Source organism: Schistosoma haematobium, chromosome 1, assembly GCF_000699445.3.
Source record: "Schistosoma haematobium chromosome 1, whole genome shotgun sequence".
Taxonomy (NCBI): domain Eukaryota; kingdom Metazoa; phylum Platyhelminthes; class Trematoda; order Strigeidida; family Schistosomatidae; genus Schistosoma; species Schistosoma haematobium.
This window is the reverse complement of record NC_067196.1, coordinates 21,049,677-21,074,681: the sequence shown is the minus strand read 5'-3', so window position 1 is coordinate 21,074,681 and position 25,005 is coordinate 21,049,677. Positions and strand designations below refer to the sequence as shown.

Below are 25,005 nucleotides of genomic sequence, written 5' to 3'. Positions count from 1 at the left end.
ATAAGGTGATGAGTCTCACGCAGGGCAAAATAAATCAAAAAGAACACTTGTATATTCAATTAGCATCGGCGTACATATGTCAACAGAGACTGATCAAGTAGCAAATATGATCTGTTATATATAACATTATGAAAATGTTACAAAGAATATACTAAACACTTCACATTAGACTACTTTGTGGTTAACGAAACACGCTGTACCTTAAAAATGGTTTACATCAGGTTTTCTTGAATAGATAATTCAGTTCACAGGTTTATTTAACGAATCAGTGTGATCGCAATTTTGATGTATTCTGTAAATTTATGATTGTGCTAATTAATTATCTATTCAGTGTATTTAGCAACACACTTAAATACACTAAACATCTCAGACAATATACTTAAATACATACATATGTGCAGGTCAGTAGAGAATGATGTAAAGACTAGATAATTATTGTCTTGATGTTTCAACTGGATCAACCGGTCAAATGAACTATGGGTTTCATTACCATCAATTTTGTCATTATTATTGTCATTTCTCACGTAAAATGGTTCACAGAACAAAATCTATTACTTATCGAATATTTATTTTTGGTTATAGATTTGTTAACTGACGACAAGAAGGCGATGAATTTCTAACACAGAACCTGTAACATCCTAGCTCTCATTTATGAATTTAAACTTTAAATAACCATTCATTTTATAAATTTCCTCAATAACCTGATCATTTTTTATTGTAATACTCGCAATAGTAATTTCGATGTCTATTCACCTCATTTGTAGTTATTTTTTATTACATCTAACTACGGAATACAGTAGTAAAAAGAATAATGGAACTTTGTACAAGACATTTATCATCAAGCAATCAAACATTTGGACAAAATTATTCATGCTATTTATAAGAAGTAGTGTACCAGTCTAAAGGTGTATGTTTACCCTATCATTTAAAGTATACTTAGTGAAAGCAGTTTATTGACTACTTTATATTTAAAACATCACTGCTGACCTTGATTTGATTTCATTCTATGCACAAATACATATGCTTGAATATTGTTTATAAGAGATTCCAATAAACAGGTGATTTTAAATTTCAATGTTGTTATGATCAAATAAGTTGTTGTGTATCAGTCAATATGGTAGAAATAAAGTGCATTCACTCATGAATTCTGTAAATTTCCTTAAATCAGCCGGATGATTGGCATGGAATAAAAAAAGGTTTAACCAAGTTCAAAAATATATATGGTAGGTAAATTAGTTAAGAGTTCATAATCAGCGGTAATGGTGATAAAGAGCATAAGGTTAGGTGTCATTTATGATGATTTACTTGATATTTTACAAAAAAAATTAAATCAAACGACTGAAAATTTATGAATAATATTTAGAAAGCCACATATTATAAGTAAACTCAGACAACAGTGCAATGGTGATGTTTTTCTTGACAGCTATTTAGATTCATTCGACTGATTTGGAAATGAAATGTAACTATAACTTGAGTTTTAATGCATTTGAACTGTAACTAACAACGCAATCCACGACGTCTGTTCAATCCTATTTGGTACTGGTCAGATGGATGTACCGCACTGTGAACATTGACATTGGGGTTTAGGTATATTCAGCTGACGAATTTCAAATGGGATGAAACACGCTTTTATGATTCCACAATCGAAATCCACTATACAGAGGAAAGCCTTTCGGGAATCATAAATGACAACGAAAGTTTTTCAAAGTTCAATCGTTAATACCAACAATGAGATTTTACAGACTCTTGCACATAAAACATGAGTTATTTGAAAATAAATATTTTTGATTTGTTTATGTATGACTCAACTGTTCAACAACGACAAGGTCAGTTCAATATTCCAACAATAAAAATATTCAGTGTTCAAATTTGATAATTATGTTATTCAGTTGACCTATTGACTATTATTAAACGATTCACTATTCTTAAGTTATTCTCAATCTATTAGTTACAGTATTTCACACTCATAGCCACTTTTGACTTGATCTTGTATAACTGTTCTTTTCTATTTTATGGTGTGATGTCTGGTTTGCTTGTATATAAACTATGTATGGTTGAAATACACGATTAACACAATGGAGGCAGATATTTGTGTTCTGAACTGAACGGGCCGGACTAGGCGAGAAGTTATTATACAGAAGACCAACAAGGACTCAGAGTAAACTCAAAGTTGCTAGTACTTTTTGACGCAACACTGGTTTAGCACAGGGACAATGTCATAGGAATCAATGTTCTGATTGAGGATTTTGTCACTAAAATCACTAAAATCAATTGGTCCACACTGAGTTTTCGTGTATATATATTTCTGAAAACCTTACCTAATTTAAGCTTGGTTGTTGTGATAACTGTCAACTAGATGACCCTAAAAAATACTTAATAAACTACAACCAGTAATCACTGAGTAGCTACCAGTATCTAATTCTTAGAGCTACCCATTAGTTTAAGTGATCTGACTGCGTGCAAATATATTTTGGTGTTTGGTCGATTTTGGCAATTGGCAGGAAATCCTAGTTCTACGTTCTAAACAATTTGATGTTCTCCGTGGGACTAGGACTGCATCATTCAGAATCAAAGTTAGAGACAGCATCAGTAAGGTATTAAGATAGTGACTAATGTATACTGAGTATAAACTAAGGTCGCTTTATTCCTAAGTATTGGTCATATTCGAGTAATTACATTTCAAAAAGGCGGTTAGTCTAAATAACTACATATCACATGTACTTGTTAATTTTCAACATCTTACTACAAATAACCTAACTATATTTGAGTAATGGTCCTTAACAATAAGTATTCATGTGAAAAAGTGAAATATCTTCACAGTGAGAAACTCTTTAACCTCTGAACCCAATAAGTATTTTGACTAGAAAACGTTAACTAGTATAAGTATCAAATTTAGAAAATTTATAATGAGAAAAACTGTATTCATTAAACTACTTATCACTGTTTGGAAACTGGTATTTATAAACAAAACAAATTCATATTCAACATTGACTGCTATGAAAATTGATCAAGTTTGTAGACTTTAGAATATGTTCATTATTTTTACATATTGTTTCACCTTTAAATTAATACTCTGGTAACAACTGAACTTTATTCATTGTTTAAATATAGCAGTGGTTGGACTATTCTAATTTTAAAATATGGGTAGTAATTTGTTTATGTTTTACATTTAATAAATAATAATTGGGCATATTTTGTTTGAGTTTCATAACGTTAAATATTTGATTTTTATTTTAACCCTTTTAATAGCAAAGTACTATTGAGATAAGATTATTTTGAAGAATTCAACAGTTAGCATAAACTGATATTACTTAGTCAAATAGGGAATGTGTACATATCAATTAACTTGCATTATCTATTTGGTTGATTGTCAAGCTTAACCCGATTTCGAGATCTTCTTTATGGAATAACTTAAGCTAGTGAAGCTTTTAAGAGCAGAGATCTGTGAATACCATGATCCAGTCAGGTTTATAATTCCTGATAAGATCATGAATAAGCACTGATGTAGGGTCCCAAACTACGATAAATCAGCTATGGTAATTCTTATTGGTTTTTAACAGTTAATCAAGAAGGATCGATTCAGTGACGATGACTAATATTAATTTGACCTTGTAATAGTTGAAAAATATCAGTGATTGACATTTTAATGTTTCTGATTTATTACTTAGTATTATCTCATTATTTTTGAAGTTCAACTTTGTACGACCGCTGATAAGCTAATTATAATTGCAACTTAACTACTAATAAATCAACAAATTTACATTCTAATAATGCTAACATTTAAATATTATCTAGTTAATGTTTCTTATGAGTGTAGTATTGATTAATTAAGTAAAACGTGTCTTGTTTATTCGTGTTTACTTGTGTATATTGTATTTTTACGCTATCTATCCAAGTAATTATGATAGTTTGCGAAATTTCAGACATGATCATCATTATTTCTTCTGTTTAGAAGTTCAATAATGAGATGAACCATTTCAGTTGAAATCTTTTAGCTGATCAGAATATTAGAAGACTTGACAGAAACTTTCCGACATCTATAATCATTTAGGTAGTAAAAGATAAAAGTTGTACAGGGAAGGAACTTTTAATATCATCTACTATATCTGTATCATCATACTTATAATGATTTAACAAATATATGAGTTTGCGGAAGAAAAGGAGATTAAATCATATACTGTTTGGAGACTTCAAAATAAGTTTGTATAATGATCTTGCGGTTTTTAAAAAAATAGAAAAGTGAAAAGAATTTGTTGGTCGAAGATAAGAGAAATAACTGTTCACTTGAGAGATATGAAAAATTGAAAAGCATGGAGGTAATAACAACCATCCGATAGCGATAATGCAAGGTTGTAAGGGAATAATAATAACTGGTTACTGATTAAAATGTGAAACAAAATGATAAAAACCAGAGGGAAACATACCAGAAGAAGTTTTAGGTTCTTGGAAGAATGAAAGATTGCACATGTTGCTCACACTCACAAAATCTAAACCTGAAGTGCTAAGTTACCAAAGCCTCTACAATGCATAAGTTTTTGGTCCGACCTCTCCCACCTTGCCATAATTGTTTAAAAGTGTAAATAGTTCTAGTAGGGCAGTGTCCTCAAAGAATTACTCATATATTAAATCACTAACTGATCACAATTACCGAACCTATTCAGGATAATATTGAGGTTGATGTTTTAGTCACAAATAAAAGTGTCATCCATTTAACTACTATATAGACGAAAGTTATCGATTATTAGTTGAAGTATCAAACACGGTAATAGGTAGGAATAATGTCTTTTTTATTGAGAGAAGTTGCAATGTATTTACATTATGCATATACATAGCCGTTGGTCGTCCACTTGCATCTTTCAGTGTTTTCTACCATCCGAACTGTCTTCACGTTTGATCTCTAAGTGTTTCTGCCAAATCCATACTTCTGATACACTGAAAGTCATCACAATTGTTGCAACTTTTACACCACATTCAGTCACACTACTAATAAACATCCCTGTATGTAACGTACCCTACAGAAGTACCGTATTTCTATTCCGTTGAACTGAATCAGATGAAACGTTAATTAAATCAGTTAAGTATTGTAACAGTTTTTTATGGTTTTGATACACCATTCAAATTGTGTACAAAGTTTAACAGAATATTTCAGTAAACACAACTATTATTTACGAATACATTTTTAATCAATTTTTCATATCATTATAGACTTCCTGTCTACAATAAAACATTGTTCATGTATTTATTTTTACTAGGCATGAATTACATATTTGCACATATAATTTTGCAATTGATTTGGATCATTGGACAAAACTGATAAACAAAACTTTTAGAAAATAAGGTTTATCATCGCCATTATTGTCATTTGATGATGATAAGTAAAAGTGTAGATTGACAGACTATATTTATTACAATGGTAATTGAGTTTACAAACTATCCAATTCAGTCGTTAAATCATTAAATCTCACATCACATTTAACTTGTGACTCGGCTTTAAAACTCTTATACTAGCCATTTCAAGTCAGTTTTCTGTGCATAAATCTTTATAATGAACCGTATAATTCTCATTGTCTTGATCGGTACACAGCTCTCTTCTTGATATTTGAAATAAAAAATCCTCTTTCCTTCCTCCAGCAGACTACTTTATTTGTTAAATTGCTATAAACGAGATTCTAAAGACTGAGTGAATGGTATAATCGTGGAGGATATTTTTTTACTGAATTGTCTTCACCACCATTATTTTTATCAGCCTGTGTTACCTACATCTGGTTTGACTAATAATCTCACAATTCTGTTTGGACTGCAATATGATTCCAGTGTAAATTAAACACTAATCGTTCCAATGATCATAAAACGACCATAAAATTCATTTTTGTATTAGTTTTTGAATCTTCCCATTGATGTTTAGGACCGCAATTGATCAATCTCTTATTGGCACATGTGCATCCTGCTCGGATGGCCTCGATTTTACCTTAAGTCACAAGCATTATAAGCAGAGATGGATGATGGCTAGTAGTGGAATCCAGGACGAGTATTTCGTCCCATTTGGGGCTCATTAGCTGTATGTACCTTCATCTCAGTGGATAACCCGATGGCATTTGAAGCAAACAGTACTGGGTCCTAGTCTCAGAGTAAACGTCAACCTTCATCTGACGAGTCCCTAATAGGATGAAACCCACGTCCCGGATTCCATTGCTAGCCACTGTTCATCTACTTATGATGATAAAATTTTAGTACTAACGACCTGAAACCAATATGTTGTACGTTATAAAATTTAATTCCCTTAAACTTCGATATTTTATTCAATCACTGATCGAAAAAATGTTCGCCGTTCTTTTATCTGTAGGTTTTAATGTCATGAGGGTTTTCAAACAGAAATCTAAATTTGTTTTAGTTAATATCATGATTCCATTATATCAGTAGTATGTCTCGTAAATGTCAAGAATAAACTATATCTCATTTCATTAAGTTCTTATATTGAAACAAGGTTTCTAAAAATACAGATCTACTTTACTTGTACAGTTAGTCTGCATTAATGAGTGAATTCAGCTAGATACCCATTGACAGCCAAAGAGCACTGGAGATTTGTTTCATTCGATCTACAAATTTTTAAGTAGTGAGCGTGTACAGTAGACTGAGTGCTCGAGACACTGACCTAAAAATCTACCTGCAGATTTCTGGAATCTTTGACACTCGAACTCCTTACGAGGCAAGATATAGAAGATTAGTATTGTTTACAGAAATCAAAGAGTATTTATGTGAACTGGTAATCTTGTTGTTCTAGAAGCTCTTGGAAAAGAGATTTTACAGAATACCTGATAAATCTGATAAGGGACAAACACAAATAGATTGACCTCTAGATTTTTTGGGAATTTTCTTAAGATACCAATTAGTTACAAGACATTTAAAACACTTTTCGGACACTTCAAGATATTTTTACAGTTTAAACCATGAAATGATCGTAGATATATCACCATTCGAAAGCTAGTGAGAAGTGGCAATCAGTGGCGTTCAACTCTGTCGGATGTGAGACAGTTATTCACCAATATCGTGAAACAATTGAAGTTAGACATGAATATCGATAGATATCGGCTAATTAGTTCAAATGTTGAGGGTTCGTGTGTGAGACCAAAAGTTTAGGATTCAATCTCAAGTGGCGGGATCATTTATGCACTTTTCTGAGAAGTTTTATATTAAGAGGAAGCGGCTGCCCAGTGCTTCGTGGCTCTTAATGGAAACCTAGCTCAGATCACTTAGCGATTTAATCCATGAAAATCCTACGATCTCCACGAAACAGCCTTCCTATACTGGTAAAATGAAGGATATATTTTAGCCTTAGTGGTGAAAAGTGGATACAATAATCCATTTATTTATTTGGAATTTCATTATTTTAATTTTATGAATAGAAATTCTAGTATAATAAATGAATATCATCAGTCTCTCTTATTTATCCCTTTAAGTTGTTACACAAAGAAAGTTGATCAACGCAATTATTATATCATAACTAAATTATTATTTTCATCCAATAATAGAACGCGTAACCGCTTTCCTCTCACCCATGTAAAATCATAGCGGAATATATTCTTGTATCCATATTGAACGCAAGAGCTAATCACGACTTGTTTACCTTACCCCACAAAAGCAGATAGTGCGGTTTTAGAAGGGTGATAGGAAAGCAGTTAGGAGCTCTACCTCTGAATATTTAATCTCTCTGAGTCGGTCAACTAATTCCAACATTATCAATATGTATTAAGCAGAAGTGAATCTCTTAACAACATCCTGATTATAACTCCATTATCGATAAATAAATGAGTAAAAACATCATATTCTCCAGTTGATCTACATTTATACACAGCACGTAAATAAGGTCAGTGGTTTACACATAATTCATGTTATGTTAAGAAAGACAATGAATTTATTAAACAAATGTGTTGTGACATGAACAGCCTAAAAATGTGGCTGTTTTTAAATCTTAGAAAACAATATAAGTGAATAAGGTTGTAATAAACCTAAGTGAAAATATCACTTCGTGTTAAAAACTGAATTATTAGTCAATCATTTCAGCATGATAATAATATTTCGGGATATTAATTAAGAGAATAGGCTATAATGCGTTCCTTTGAGTTATTAGTTGATGGGAATTACAAGACGGAATCGGTATAAAGATTATCAATCAGCTTTCGGTAAAATAAAGGAACTCCAATCTCCCAATATTTTACTTAATACGATCCATCCTTACCTAATGCCATTGCCTCAGCTGTTTAGAATTATGGTGTAGGGGCAATTATCTCCCAAATCTATCTCAATGGATCTGAAAAAGCGATCTTTCGCGCAGTCGAATCATTGACAGCAATAGAACAGAACTATAAATTTTCATTCAAACAAGGCCTCTTATCTCTATTATGGTCACTAAACAAAAACTAACACCAAATCAAACTAAAACTCCTAGTGAATCAGTTTTTATGATTGGCTGTAACAAAAACATATATTTTTTATCATAAAAGTGAGTACTTTAATCCAATTGCTATGGTTGTTAGAAAAGAACCTTTAAAAATATGGAAAATCAAAGAACAAAATACTGGAATGATTCACCTAAATTTTATTTCTAATAAAGAAAAGATTCCAAAATAGTTGGCCAAAATGAAATATCCAGAGCTTAAATTTCCATCTCTTTAAAACTAGTTAATCCAAAAAAACTTTCTACTGTCTCCCGAAATTGGATAAGTTATTTTTACAGTTCCTTCCAAATAATAACATGATAATTCTATCTTCATATGTTTCTATACGTTAAATAAATCAAAATTTAATTGTTTCTTATTAACTGACTAAAAAATACTAATTAATTACTATTATAATATAAATAATAATAATGATAATAATAGTAATGATAATATTGGTAGCAATAGTGTGGTGCGTACTACTTATATTGATATGAATAGTATATGACGCGAGTCAGGAATGTAATGTCTGGCAGCAGAAGATGGGAAAGATCAAGAAAGGAAGAGCGGGAATAGAAAGCAATTAGTGTGGAAATGCAAGAACAACAAAGTTCGAGACAATTATTGAACATTTTGCAAATTAAGTATTATAGTATGGTTCTTCTATTTCACCAAGTAACTCTGTAATTTTGTTCTAAATATAATTCGATTATCCCCACCCGTGTTCTGTTCATTACAATAGTAATTAATCTATAATATTACTTCCTATATGTTAGGTTTGCACAAAATTAAATACCTACTAATCCGTTGAATACGGGAATTGCAGGTATAAAAATTATTGTGATAATACTTCCAAACTTATTTTAACTGTACCAAGTGTAAATACTTCGAAATTTCTTCTTCTTCTTATAATTATTATTAAGCAAACAATACTAGACAACTATTTTATCTAAACTTGAGATTAATTTAAAGCTTACAGTATTTATACTTGTAAATGAAATCTGTCGTTTTCAGTTCTCCTAAGAAAAACTTAGTAAATATTTTATAACTGATAAGTTTTAAAATGTATATTATTTAAGCACACTATACCAGTGTTTAATCTGTATTCACTATTTATTGATTTTTAATAGTTTCCTGAAATTCATATTATTTAGAAAGGAATCAAGAACTTTAGATTATCATTTTAATTATTAATAGAAAAATACTAATGATAAAATTATACTTACTCCAATTTCAGCAAACTCCAATAATTTTTCGGATTCTATCCTACTTAAATTTGGTAGACACCAGATGTTTTGTGTACGAGTTATACGTTCTTTTAAACTTGGAAGTTTTGGTGAAACTTGTAAATTGAGTGAATCATCGTACAATTTATGTATACGATTTGTGTTTTGTGTGAATGGAATAGATTGGTGCTGTTTTAATTGATTCCCATACTTTACCTCATTAGAAGATACAGTTGGTATGAAAAAGAATAATTCATCGACTTCATCTTTATTATAGAAACTATCATCATCAATATCATTGTCAGAGTCATTATCATCAATGATCTCTTCATCAGTATCACTAATATCGTTTAATTTACAAGCGATATGATTATCATTTGAAGAAATAGTAAAACATGAATTTGTAGGTGAGATACTGCTTACATTATTGTTAGTAATAGTATTAACATCAATATGTAGTGATCTACTTACTTTAGAATTAAACATGATTTCCGATCGGAACATATTCGAATTTAAAACTTGACGCTGATTATGTTTAGTGTATTGATTTGAATGGGGAGTTGGATCATCGACCTTTGACTGTTTCTGTGATCGATGGTTTTGACTTTGGTGATATGGAAGGTGCTTTAATTCATGCTCATAGACGTGTCGCGTTGAAACATGAAAAGTTGACGATTTACTTAACATTGTTGAGACTGAAATTTAAAAATAAACATGATCTCAAATATCTTCACATTCTCGTAGGAAATAGTAAAATAAGTCAGTGGTTTTTAAAGCCATTCGAACCATGTTTTGACCGAGAAACAGTGATGAGAGTATTGCATACATGTTGAATGGTGTCACTTTCTAAAATGTAAAAAAGATATACAGACTTGAATAATGGTTGATCAGGAAGATCAAACCACCAATTCTGACTCACAAAATATGAGGTTAAATTTTATTTAGTGGTATATGAAAGATGCCCAGGCGTATGTCGAATTCAAACTCTAAGTTTATAGACAGGAAACTTCCTACACACAAAAACATTATATACTTACCCCTGGTATTTATTTGATTTGTAACTGTTTACGGATTGACGTAAAGTAATAAAAGCGGAAGCATAATATCCACACCTTGAGGAAAGCACCCAAGTGCGTCACAAGGAAAGCTCTCACTTGGAATCCACAAGGCCGAAGGAAAAGAGGAAGACCAAAGAACACATTACACCGAGGAATGGGGACAGAAATGAGAAGAATGAATAACAACTGGATAGAACTAGAAAGGAAGGCCCAGGAAAGAGTGGGTTGGATAATACTAGTCGGTGGCCTATTCTCCACTGAGAGTAACAGGCGTAAGTAAGTAAGTAACTAATATCTAGAATATCAAAGAAGCAATTAGTGCAAAAATGATTGATACGGGTTCAATTTGTGCCTTTATTGGTATTGAAAGGTACTAGGTTAGTGTTTTAGTGTGAAAACCACTACTGTAGTTTAGGTACACCCGAATGGTGATCCCTAAATAATACAAAACGTGTATTCTGTATTTCACTGCCAACCACAATCCGTCCATTCTAAAAAAACTAGTACGAATAGTATAACGTATTTATACCGAGGAAACCTAAATCAATATTTTATAACTGTTACAACTGATTATTAAAATATTTCTGAAACTTTAAAGAAACTCTTAGTCAATTGAATTTGTGGTGTTTAGATGAGTAATTCAAAATGTTACTACTGAACTTTACATATGGTAGTTAACCAATTGAAGTATGATGCATGTTAACTATAGCTATAGCTATATCTATTTTCATTCTCAACAAATTCAGTTAAATTATATTATTAAAACTTACAATTTCTTTTATTATAATTTTAATTAATCAGACAAAATATCTATGCTACAACAATATTCAGTGTTTGGGAAGTTTTTTTTAAACATTTTTAACATCTGAATAATATATTTATAATATAATCTAAACAGTTAAGAGATAGAGACTCTTTCATTATGAATTATGTTTTATTCACAAAAAATAATTTATTATTATCTTCAAGTGTATAACAAAATAGAAAAGGATAATAATATGATGCATGTTTAGTCGTATGTATACATATTCATATATATGTGAATTTATAGAGGGAAAATGTAGAACACTTAATTATTGATAGGATAGAAAGTGTTCAAATTAAAGGCCTTTGACCGAGAAAAATTGTTTAAAATATACACAAAATGGAAAATAATAATAATACGAAGAAGAAGAAGAAGAAAAAGAAAGAGGATGTTAAAACTTTTCTTAAACATTTTATTGTCAATAAAAAGAAAAGAGAAGAATAAACTTTTAAGTGTAAATTAGTTACATGTGGACATGGGTATTTGTGTATGTTATCGTTTGAAAGTTAAATGAATAAAAGAAAATCAGACATATCTGTTTAATCGTGTTCGTTTTTTATTCTAAACTAAACTTTCACTAATTCATCAATAATGAATGAAACTGTCTTCCTTTTTATTAAATCTCCTTTTAAGACTTAAGCCATTTTAAAAAAAATATGTGCATTAGAGTTTTAGTCAAGAAAGGTTTATATTTAAGAGGTTAAATGTGGGAAATGTGCCAGTTTTCGGTTGATCAATATGACCTGAAATTCAATTTTTACTATAGGATTTTAAAAAGTACAGTATTTTTACGAAAAATACTGGTTTATTTTCACGAAGATAATATTCCATAAACTCATTAAGAATTTAATTTATCTGGCATAAAATATGCGGAATTAACCAATTATAATGACAATTGTATTGGGAACAAAAATCAACTGAAAATGGATCGGGTTTTTTATGACGCACGATGTCCGAGACTTATACTAATACACGAACTTCCTATGCATTAATCCAAAACGGCTACTGAGCAAGAAGACTAAAAGTAAAGAAGGAAATTTTGGGGGCTGAACGAACTTCTATACATAAACTTTCATATATATATACTCCATAGAAATCGAAACCATTTTTGGCCGTTAACTTCATTACTCGTAAATCATATAAATAATGGCGATTATTCTACTCTAAAAAAAGGGACTAGAAAACCTGAGGGATATACTAAAAGGATAAAAGGAATATTTTAATTAGACAATATTTAAATGAAACTGCATTATTAGGATAAAAACAGTCAGACAAAATCAAAGCTATTTAGAAACATATAAAGTTTGAACTAATTCAAGTTGTCTTGCTTTACATTGGTAAATGGGAAGAGATTCAACAACATAAAGAAGGAAATAAATACTTAAAAGGAATTATGATGCTAAGTGTGACTAAAAGCCAAGGACCAACGCAAGAAGAGCAGTTAGTTAACAAGAATATCATCTGATAGAGGATGGGTGTCGAGTATTTGCATTGATTGTGACATAGCTTAACTTAAAGGCAATATAATCAAAGTACATCACAACTTTCGACAAAGTTTGAACTATTGGTTAGATATTGAGTATACTTAGTACATATGTCAGTCGTCTGGCGTTAAGATTGAAACAAAGTGATGAGGTTTCTAGTACATGCGAAACATTACGAGTATTAAACAGGCATAAACGAGGAGTCCGAATTACTCTACGTGGCTATGACCAACAAATAGCGACTTCACGAACTGATCCCATGTCATTATTTGATAACCGCTAGCTTCCCAACCTGCCCTTAAGTCGCACAACGTTGAACATTGAAGTAGACAGTGATTAAACATATTTAGTACAAGTCTCAGTCACCTCAGTCGATGAAAATTACTATTATCGTTGACGAACTAGTCCATATTACCTATAACGCTTTTCGAAACCTTAGTATCGCTTACTCAGTAGTTCCACCATAGGGGGATGAATGTTTAATAAACACCCATGACCAAATATTTGAAACCTACTTGTGTCTTCTTGTTTCATAAGTCGTCTTCGAGAGCCATATAATAATAGAAAGCAGATTGCTCAGCAGCATTCTTGTCTCTTGATAGGCATTAAAAAGAGAGATGAGTTTTCTTCATTCATGCCGAGATTCTGTTGGACGTCGACCTACCAGTGTTGATGCGGCTACAAATTCAAGTGAAGTAGTCGATTCATTTTATTACTTCGGTATATATTTTTTCTCAACGATAAGCTGGAAACGTTCTTAATATTCTAACGGGAAAAACGTTTATGAAAAAGTATTCCATTTACCCAGAGGGTTATTCTATTTTCTTTATTTAAGTTCTGAATGGCATGCCATACAACTACCGTGAAATCATTTGAACTAATTGGAAACAATTTTACCACAACCACAATTACAAGATATCCCAGACACTTCAGCTTAAGTAATAACTTATCGACTGCCATAACAGACGACTGTGTAATTGATCATGAACGAAGACAGCGCTTCATAAAACTTTGTTGAATATAAATAAGAATAAAAAGCTGTGGTAAGTCAATGGGCTGAGTGTGTAGCACTCTGACAAAATGTAGTTACCAAGCCTAGAAAAAATTCATTTTCCAAAATTTAAAACATATTCTTTGTGTTTATTGTATTTTTGCTTTGATTTATCCTATAAACCATCACAGGATTTACAGGTCATAGATATTATATAGTTTATTTTTTACAGTATGTATAATTCATTAAGCATATAGCCATTTATCTAATTTTTTGTTAACTAATTCAAATTAAATTAATGAAACAACCTGTTTTGTGACAGGCATCAACTACATTTCATGTATTAAATACATGTATAAGGCTACGGTTATTTTCCTTTTGGGTTATATAACTAATATTTATACTTCAAAAAGGAAGAGTACTTTTCCATGGTAAGTTGCATAGTTTACGACTGTAAAATCATTATAAATGTATATATATTTTACAAGCTAATTATGTCTGTACTTTTTGTAATAATTAATGTCTGCATGTAGTCCATTCCATAAATAGTAATCTCAATAAGTTAGAAAATACTTGTGATAAAAAATGTTTTAATTTTGCGCTTGCAGTACTTATCGGGTGAAATGATATTCATTAGTTCAATCAGTCAATAATATATTAGTTTGGATCAACTCTTATCATTAACGAGTATCTTATCGTATTTGTTCATAGTTCTATTTATAAAAGTTACTGTTCGGGAAGGACTTGTCATGCATTACGCGATAAGTTTCATGCTATAATAATTTTATAAGAATTTCACATGTAACTTTGCTACAGACCCTCGATTTTGAAGAGTGGTAAACTAAAACTCAACAGCTGTCTAATTCTTTATAGATTTAAGTGGTTTGAACAATGGTACGAGTTCATGATGAGAAGTACTTTTTCAAATAACTTTTGATTAGATACGAAAAGTTGTGAATTACTTTAAATTTGGTTTGACAAAATTTTTACTACAACATCCATTCAACTACAGCATTATAACAGCGTTTGGTTAGACTACTTACAATATTTATTTTTTGCTCTTTGACATTATGATGATTTAAGCAAAGAAGCATTTTTATATAACTTGGTTCAGAACAAGATTCAGTAACTACACGACTGTGTATGATATTAAGAAGTAGACAGTAAAACCTGTTTTGACTATCAAAAAGCACTTTGGATACTAAGGCAACGTAAATTTCTATTAGAGATTCAGTCTTACAACTCGGGAAGGTTACATATAAACCAACCAAGATAAGGGTTATACTTGATAATAATGCCATATATGTAAATATGTGTACTTTATTAATAAACGGTTGTTTGTTAAAGTTCATATTACCAAACGAAGTCAGAAAAAGATTTTTAGTCGACATAAATAGAGAAAAGCTAAACTGCGAGTGGTATTTGATCTATAATTTGAATTTTAGAAGTAATACATAGGATAAATATTACTTACCATAATAAAAGCTTGTGGATAAAGGATCTATGGATTATATTTTACCACAATTTCAAGTATCTGAAGTCTTAAAACTGTTTCATTTCTAACCAATATTTTACTGAAAAATTAATTTACACAATTCATTAAAACTTTTATTAGTACGTGCAAATACATCAGCTTAATAAAGTATCGTATTGTTTATAGAACGTCTCAGATGCCAGTTGCTCTCTAAAATTGTGTTCGTACGGAGTGCATTTTCTACCGATTCTTTTAAAAAAAAGTTTTTTTTAGCTAAACATTGTCATATTTGTTATAACAATAACCTTACAAAATAACATGTTCAAAAGACTTGTTAGTATTATTAGCGGAACATTTAACAAACATATTCACCATAGTTACGTTTAATTGTATGATTTATCAAAAGTAATAGATTGTGCCAAATGTGTTGTCTGGCATTTAGAATTGGTTTTAGCAAGATAAACCTTGTTTATTTACGTGAATCAATTTGTATCTCAGCTTGAGTAGTAACTGGTAAGGTATAACAGTACCTCTTTTGATGAATCAACAAGTATGTGTAAAAATTAAATGTTTTTATATCGACTAAACTATCTAATTGACGTTAATTCTCTCGTATTAAGGTTTAAGGTTTTTAAGGTTTAGAGCTCCAAAGTAAATACTTACCGAAAATAAGGTAATTAGATAAAACCATTCACTCAAGTTACTTTATCTGATCAAAAACTTCAATTTAACCACAGAAGAGTGATTGGGGTGTAAAGTTATGAATCACTGTTTTAAAGCCGCGTGCTCAGACCGCTAAGTTGCTGGTTTAATTTACATCTGTATATATATCCTACAAAAGAGCAACTTATCATCACACTAGTATTCAAGTAAGACAGGTTCTATCCAGGCTCTTACATCTTAATAGAACAGTTATGCTCTGTTATACAAACGTACAGGTACCGAGAATCTTGAAGAAAAAGTAATGTAAATAAATAATTACATACTTGAATTTAAGTAATACGTCTTTATAAATTGCCAGAAGTGATTGGCAACATTCAATAGAAAAGCAAATGGATTTATAATTAACCCTGGAAACCAGTGATGCAAGATTGGCAAAGCAAGGGCAGCATTTCTATAGTCGAAGAACATATGAAACTCAAAACAACTGTCAGCCAATACCAAAATCAGTATCTTTAATACGAACGTCAAAACAGTCTTACTGTACGAAGCTGAAACTTCGACAACTATCACAACCATCAACAAAAAAGTACAGGTATTTGTAAACATTTGATTGAGCAAGGTACCCAATATCAGTTGGTCGAATGCCATCAGCAATAGCTTATGTAGGAGAGAATAAACCAGATTTTGGAAGAAGAACTTAGGAAAGGACATTGCAAATGGATAGAACACACATTGAAGAAATCACAGTACAACATCATGAGGTAAACCCCAACTTTGGATAGTGAAGGGAAACGGAATAAAGAGAGGCTGAAGAATATACTACATTGGGAGTTGGAAGCAGACATATAAAGGATTGCCCAGGACAGGGTTAGATGGAGAGTATTGGTGGGCGGCCTATGCTCATCCAAGATGGGTAACAGACGTAATTAAGTAAGTAACCACTGATGCAGTGATTAGACTTTATTTACAGATAAACACATTACAAAAACTTCCAAATTATAGTTTTGAATATTTATACCTAGGAACAAGATACAAAGTGGCATTCCGCCATACGTTTGAATTTCTAATTCCTACTTAAAATGCGACATTCACCTCAGAGATGAAAAGTCATGGCTCTGGTTTTTGGAAGATTTTTCGGCGTTGGCTAACCATTATGAAACACAGACATTTATTCAAACTCTGAAATTACTTACCGTATGTAAAAGAAATATCTCCAAAACTAAAAAATTCTACTTGATAAATGCACTTATAAATTAACAAGTCCATATCGAAATTAATCCAAAAATCAACTCGGTAAAATTAAAAAAACATATTTTATTTCACTTTATTTTTAGTTCTCTTATCAGAATAAATTTGTGTTAATTTTTACTGCTCTCAACGACACTAGGTTGACCAATTATGGTCATTGTTATTTTATTAATCTTAGCGAAGTTGTGTTTACCCTGGTTTAATCTTACGTGTGTCATTTTATTTATTTTTACATCTTGTATGATTCACCTTTTTTCATCTGAAAGAAGTATGTAAGGTATATTGAGACATTTAGACATCATTTATTACATATTCCTTCCAGTTAAGCTAAAATATTATTAAAACTACGATCCGTCAACGGAAAAGTTTGTTCTTAAAGCACTTTAATGGTTGTGACAAATGAAAATCACGAATACTTGACAAATTGTGCTAACATTTTCCTCAAGCTTACCTTCTCATATGCCTCTTTAGGATGCACATATTTTCAACAGGTAAACGATAAGAATTCACCATGTGCATTGAATACAGATTAAAAGTAAAGTCAAGGCTAGAATTAATAAAACATTGAGTATCCAGGCGTTTTAAGACCAAATAGTCTAAATGATGTAATTAGTAACACCGAACAATGTACAAGGATTAAAAAAAGAGCAATGTGAACACGAAAAGTTATCTTTATTTATTTTCATTCATCTGTAAACATGAAAAGTTCATTGATTCGGTTAATCTGAGTGCAAAAACTTAATGTTATCACGTAAAACAAATTAGGTGGAACAAAAGCTTTTACAGTTTAATTTCTGATTTCTGAATAGAAAGTTTGGCATCCGATTATCTCAAAACGGTTTGCAAGGAAATGATATACCATTTGGTAATCGTTTACACAAAACAAGTACCTAATGTCCATGAAAGAAAGTTTCATGAACAGTTGATATTAGAAAGACAAAATATCGATGATCTAATAACTGGGTGTTGAATTAATGGTAAATTTTTATTTAGTTGACAACAATGTTAACCAAGAAGCCACCTGACTTTTATAAACATATCTCTGAACAGTAACCTAGTATAGCTCAACTGACTGTGATTCTTAACCCGGACAAATTCGTTCAAAAAGCTTAAGGGATTTTATGATCCAAGACGATATCAAAATATGTGCACTTTTGAGGCAGAAACAGCTTGCTAGCATGCATACGCTTGTAAGCAACTCAGTTAAAAAAGACGAAACACCCGTGAGTTTTACCAGAAAAAGATAAGCACAGGCAATTAGACATTCCGTTCGCTGATCAAAAATTGGAAAAACGTTCAAAATCCTTCAAAATGTACAAAATGTTTCACTGTTTATGAGCTATTCAGGAATATATATATATATATATATATATATATATATAAACATTAGGCCGCAACGTTTATCAGGCTTGCTGTATAAGCTTCAATACTATGTGCGGTTATCATAAAATAACAAAGGCTGACATTTTTTGCTACATAACTTTGCACAAGTACTAGAGTTCGCTTTACAATGATACTGCCTTATTGAAAAGTGGTACGAACACACACAGAAGTCTCAATCAATAGATTACCTGACTAAGAGATCCATAGTTACCTAAGGATAAGCACCATATTTCAGATTCTTCCTGATCTCATTTCATAACCATCTTCAATGTATTTTAACTAAATGAGTATTCAAACCAGACGCTAACTAGTTTAAGAACACTGAAATACTAGGCTGCCAGACGAAAGATTATTCGCAAGAAGACTTTTCTTTATTGTCAGAATTGATAATAATAAAATAAAACCGTTATAATAAAACGAAATGAAAATATTCACCAACGAAATCTAAGAACTTACTCGAAAGAGGCGGAAATGTTTAGGGTGACCTTGATTGGTTCAACAAAACCCCAATAAATACATTTCGCCACACTAAAATCAGTATTTACCTAAAGTATTTGTATTCAAACTTTTGAAACGTATTTTTAAGCTTTTTAGAGACATGTAAAATAATCGTACAAGCATTCTGTTCGAAGTCATCTTTTCCTTCCACAGTAATTTCATGATACGGTTGTTCATTAGTCTTATGACTGAGACTCAATATCTTTTGACAGATGTAAAGATTGTGTCCTTTTGCTGCTAGCCACTATGTTGTGAGCGTTTTCCTGTGTGTGGAGTGGTCTACTTTGGAACGGAAAAATTGTGCCACCGATATCACAGTTATAGTCCGCATAGTTGTATTTCATGATTCAACAAGCATAGTAGGTAAAAAATCAGGCATATAACGTTTTACATTAAATAATTTCCAGTTTACGACTCATCAAGTTCAGTCTTCTGATCAGTTACAAAAGATCCCTGGTTGTTTGATGAGACGGAGGGATTAGTTGGTACTTCATGATAATAATAATCTAATAACACGCAAGTATGAGAAAAAGAAGTTGAAAATATAGAGGTCAGGTTTCCAGAACCCGAACACTTGATCTTCGAATCATTACATAAACTGAATTTTTTGTAAATATTTACCAGCCTGTTGATTATCTATATAATACTAAAAACTAAATGAAGAGGATCGGTTGGCGTGATTGCTGGACCTGTATATTTTGGCACATCGGTGGATAAGTAGGATTTGGTGTCCATGACCACATAAACAAATAATGTTGAAGAAATAATCAGGAAGTACAGTGTTTCCAAATATATACAATCTAAGTATATATTTTAATATTTCACGAATTATCTATTTCACGATTTGTGGTATTCATTTCTCGTTCATCTTTTGCCATAGTGATTAACTTTTAGCTTAGCTCCGGTGGTTCAAAGGGCTGTGACGGGTGTCTTTGTTCACCTCGAATTTTTAATATATATTTATAACTGGAAACCTGACTGGTTTCTTTGTTTCTAAATAAAAGGATCTCCCAACAGACCATTGTGTATATCGTCCATGAAAACGTGTGTTACAGGACAGTACATAGTAAGATATTTATGAGCAGTGTTTAGACTTGCAGTACTGATGAAATATTCATGAGTTCTGACTGAAACATCCCTGTTTTACATTTAACTGACTAAAATTACCATTTATCAATAAGAAATTAGTTGATTATATAGGATTCCAATTAATGAAGTATATAATACCTTTACATTCAAATTTACTTCTTTCGGTTTACGTCCAAAGCATAAATGTGATCTCAGTGTTAGTTCCACGTATTTCTTGTTTCGCGATTACTTACTAAAGTGGCTGTCCTCTAGTCCTAAACTGTAAATATATTTGAAGGTCAAGTAATTTGCCTTTAAAAATAAGTACGCGTGCAAGACTCAATTTCTCAAATGTATTGAACTCCAGAAACTTCGTTTTCTTATTGAACTTCAACATCATTGTAAGAAGCAGTGCTTATCGTCATCAGCTCAATTTTTTCCACTTCTTATATATTCAACAAAACCTACTAGCGATTGCTTGAAACTTACAGTCAGGCATTTATGGTTATTATATGTTGATGTTCACATATAAAGTTGTCATGTTTTTACTTGTAACATTTGGGTTATGCTCTAGTCTATTATTGTGCTACCAAATAGTAATAGGACTAAGTGAGGTGTCCAATCTAGTAATTTTCATAGGTAGCTTGTGTAAACTGTAATAGTCATGACTAGATCAGAACTGAATACTTTGTTGAACTGAAAGCTCAGAGTTATAGCTTTCACTTCTATATATAGTCTTTTCAGAATCTGAAAAATATTATTATAATGTTCGCTGAAGAAAAGCAGATTTCCATTATGCAGAGCCTATGGGAACGATCTGAAAACTTCCAAGCCAGCTGTTGGTATTGAGGACTAGTACGGAGAGCATAATATGGTTACCCCTCATATCACACTAACAATTTTTGTCCGTATAAAACATTCCGAGTGAAAATTTCTGCAGACAGCCCTAAATATCTTGCATTTGTCTGTGCGCAGAGACTAGCGTAAGTTGCGAATATGTTAACATCCAAGTGCACAAGAATCAAGGTTTACTCTCTGCACCCGAAAATTACAAAGAGAGGATCAGCTTGAATTATGATTCTTATCCAGTTAAGCACAGTAGTACTCATATTAGGGGAACATCGGTGTGACGAATAAATAAATACAGAGCAAATTCCTCGGGTTGTTATGAGTATCGAATTCCGTTAGTTCAAAATGTTATTACAGCCATACCCATAATGACTGGAAACACAGTGGCAACACAAACAGATTATTCAATGTTAGACATGTGAGATCGTGGTTGGAATATCAACATCTTTATAAAGAATGAAATACACCGTTTTTACTTATCAATAACCGCCAAACTAGAATTAGTGAACGGACTATGGTACAGTAATCCGTTTACCTAACAATTGCATTAAGTCCATTCACTGATACAAAGATGCTGGAAAGATATCAGTAACAACTATTTAACAAAAATAATGCTATTAGGTGTCTTTATTCTTCTGTTGGATATTGTCGCCGACTCTTGATTTCCGTTGCGCACTGCGGAACGCACACAATACAGCCACAAAGGGGGTCACACAATGATGATACAGGTGACACCAATCAAGATAAACCGTTTAACACATTATCTTCTTTAAAGTAAGATAAGAGAATGATTCGAAGCACTTTTATAGTGATCACTTCTTTCACATAGAGAAACTCATAGCCCAAGAGAATCTAACGATAGATCTTTAGACAAAATATATTTGGACGTCCCAAAATCAGTGAGAAACTGAGTAAAGAGATTGAATATATAGAAAAAATTCATGTATGTCATGTGAGTTCATAACACGTGAAAGTGATTTTTATCCTAAGAGGACTACCCGAATACATAGACAAATAAAGATAGACTGATAATTGTATGAAGTGAAAATATAAACACGAATTGCTTGGCACATATGCCATCTTTAGAGTGGAGAAACACTGGTGCATTTCTGGGTATCACGAACCATGGGAAACATGTACAAAACATTTCTCATCAGTACACTAATACCACCTCACACAAAATGTTCAAAATAAAACCACACATAACAAAAACACGAGTAGCTGTTTCAAAGATTCAAAAGAAAAACTTAGGTTTTGAGAGGAAGTGAGATATTTAGTCTCACAAATTAGTCATTGGTTAAGGGGTGAGATAACCCATATCGATGTCATTAAATGTTCACACATCAATCTATATATATTTGTATGTCCTGCTGTATAAAGTACTTCCCCCATCTATAATGCGACATAATCTTCTGTGCTCAATCACACTTATGTCCGGCATCTTGTTTTTGTATGTATCGGTTTCAAATAAACTTTACTATTAATTGATTGATACTCACGTTACACTTGATGCTGAAATAAATGTTACTAACGTCGTTCGTTTCTTTGCCTTATGAATAATGGCCTGCGACCAGAGATCACAGTAGTTTAGTGATGCCCTTTCTGGGACTCCAACACTACACGAAATAACTGGTCAAGGTTACGCCAAAGGATATTGCTATATTAGTACCACTGTCAATGCCATCGATTCTGAACGCTCCGGTGGACATATAGTAACCGAGTGATATATATCTGTGGTGGTTGCTCAAGAGGAACCCTAAGTATCAGTCATCACATGACTGCTGTTAACTTCGTTCTGAATGTAATTTTACCTTCTCCTCAACTTGCATACCTCATTACAGCCTTGCTTATTAATACATGACTTTGGATGTTATCCTTTACTTCTCAAGTCTTGATTAGGTTCTCGTACGAATCAATAACAAATCTTGTGAGCCCTGTCCTTACACTGAATATCATAATTTTAAGTCCATTCCTCGGTATTTTGAGGCCTGCTACCGTAAGTGATTCCTTTGCATAACTTAGTGAATTTATTGGAATCTCGATTAAATGCCTGTAACTCGATGGATGTAACATAATTTAGTAAACTTAACCCGCGTGTTCGATTAACACAAATTGAGGGCCAACGTCATTTTGAAAGGCTTCGAAAAATTCTTTTATGCCGAGAATCCTCATAACAGAAGTCTTATCAGAGATACCTGATGTTATAGACAATTTTCAAGTACCTGAAGCCTATGATAGGCTGAAGTAGTTTGTCAAAACTACCTCAGCATGAATGAACGCGAGTTAGGGGACAGTCTCCGCTCCAATCGATATGGCGGATGAAACAATTATTTGAACCTTATAACGTGGACAATGCTTTCCTAGAAATTTTGATGTGACACCAGCAAGGTGAATTCCCTGCACATTTATTCAGCCACTAGGCCCGGAGAACTTGACTAATATTGCAGGTAAAATTTAGGGTTACAGCCAGTCTTACGCCATACGTGCAAGCACTACTCGATACAAAGAATCATCCAGTGAATTCTGGCGGTTCCACCCTCGCTGCTGAAGCACCAGAGTCATGGTATTATTACACTGATAGCACAGCAAAGATCACGAAAAAATTAGATTTACAGACAACTAATTCTCAACGAGCTATACAACGTCCGGCAAACTGTTTGGAAGAAAAATCCATCTAAAATCACCATGAGAGGCATGAGTATACGATGTGACTTATGGTACTTTTGCAAAATAACAACACTTTGTTTGAAATACGGCAATAAACATCTAAATTCTAAGATTTTTCCTCCCTGTAGTGTTTGAATGAACTTCATTTAGCACGGATGGAACCCACAATCCATTTTTCTGGCGACAAAAACCGAAATGTCAGACCAAGGTGGTCTATAATTTGTCAAGAAATGAAAAAACACACCAATTCACACTACATATCAAATGGTAACCTGAACTGTCGATTCGCTTCACTTATGAACCACTAAGTACTGGTTCACTCTAGTTGTTGATCGAACAGTTAGATCAGTTGATTGTATTATGTAGTCGATACACTGTCATGTCCTTGTAGCCTGAACGATTAGATCCACATTCTCTACCATAACATAGGGAGATAATGTTTAAAGAAATTGTCTGTCTAGTGTAGCAATATAGCAGAACCGACTTTGAGGTTCAAAAGCTGCTATCCAGCCAACTACAAAACGGTCTATGTAGACCAAGTGTTTTTGACATGCTCCTGAACAGCTCAACCTTGTAAAGTAGTTACGACTTACCTACCGTATCACCTCTAATTTCCAACTCGCCAGAATAGATAGGTTGTCAAGGTCATTACGATAAGTCTTAGCTCTTAAGTTTAGAACATGACCAGTTGTCATTTAAAGTGAGAGCAATGGACTTATTCCAAGTCGTCAAAGGTATGTCCGACTACTTGTTTACTGTCGATAGAGTGTAGATCTCTCGGCTGCTTCATTTCCTTGTAAACATGCAGTTCGATTTCATCCTCAATGTGCCCTGCTTATAGTAAGGATTATGATACGAGTAAGTTATTCGTAGTGTCTGATTACCAACGCTTGGCAACGAATCGTGGCTCAGGCACTGATACCGAATGATGTGAGGCATGTATTCCGTATTTTCCTTCAGTTGGATATCCTTAGGTAACACAAAATTAACGATCAATACATTTAGCAGAAAAGGTTGCCTCATCGGAGAAGCATTAACAAGCGATATTTAGCAAACATGATCCCCTACCAGTTTGTAAGCAGATATGGAATCCATGTGCTTCGAACTTTGGATCTAACTAGTCCTATTTTCAAGTTGGACACTTAAAACCGAAATA

General features: G+C 32.3%; 1 protein-coding gene across 2 annotated transcripts in view; it reads right to left on the bottom strand.

Annotated features, from left to right (window-relative positions):
• The window catches only part of MS3_00004756 (uncharacterized protein), a 143,105-nt gene extending 126,597 nt beyond the window's left edge, over positions 1-16,508 (bottom strand). Inside the window, exons 1-6 of one of the 2 annotated variants that reach the window (XM_051212723.1) lie at positions 15,618-16,508; positions 15,474-15,573; positions 13,813-14,017; positions 13,524-13,773; positions 9,662-10,507; positions 7,908-8,777 (exon numbers count right to left, since the gene is read on the bottom strand). In XM_051212723.1, coding sequence (XP_051073385.1) covers positions 8,676-8,777; positions 9,662-10,348 — 789 coding nt within the window. In that variant the 5' untranslated portion in view covers positions 10,349-10,507; positions 13,524-13,773; positions 13,813-14,017; positions 15,474-15,573; positions 15,618-16,508 and the 3' untranslated portion in view covers positions 7,908-8,675. Of the gene's footprint in view, positions 1-7,907; positions 8,778-9,661; positions 10,508-13,523; positions 13,774-13,812; positions 14,018-15,473 lie in introns of those variants that run through there. The other variant, XM_051212722.1, reaches the window with a different exon arrangement.
• Between the last annotated feature and the right edge of the window lie 8,497 nt (positions 16,509-25,005).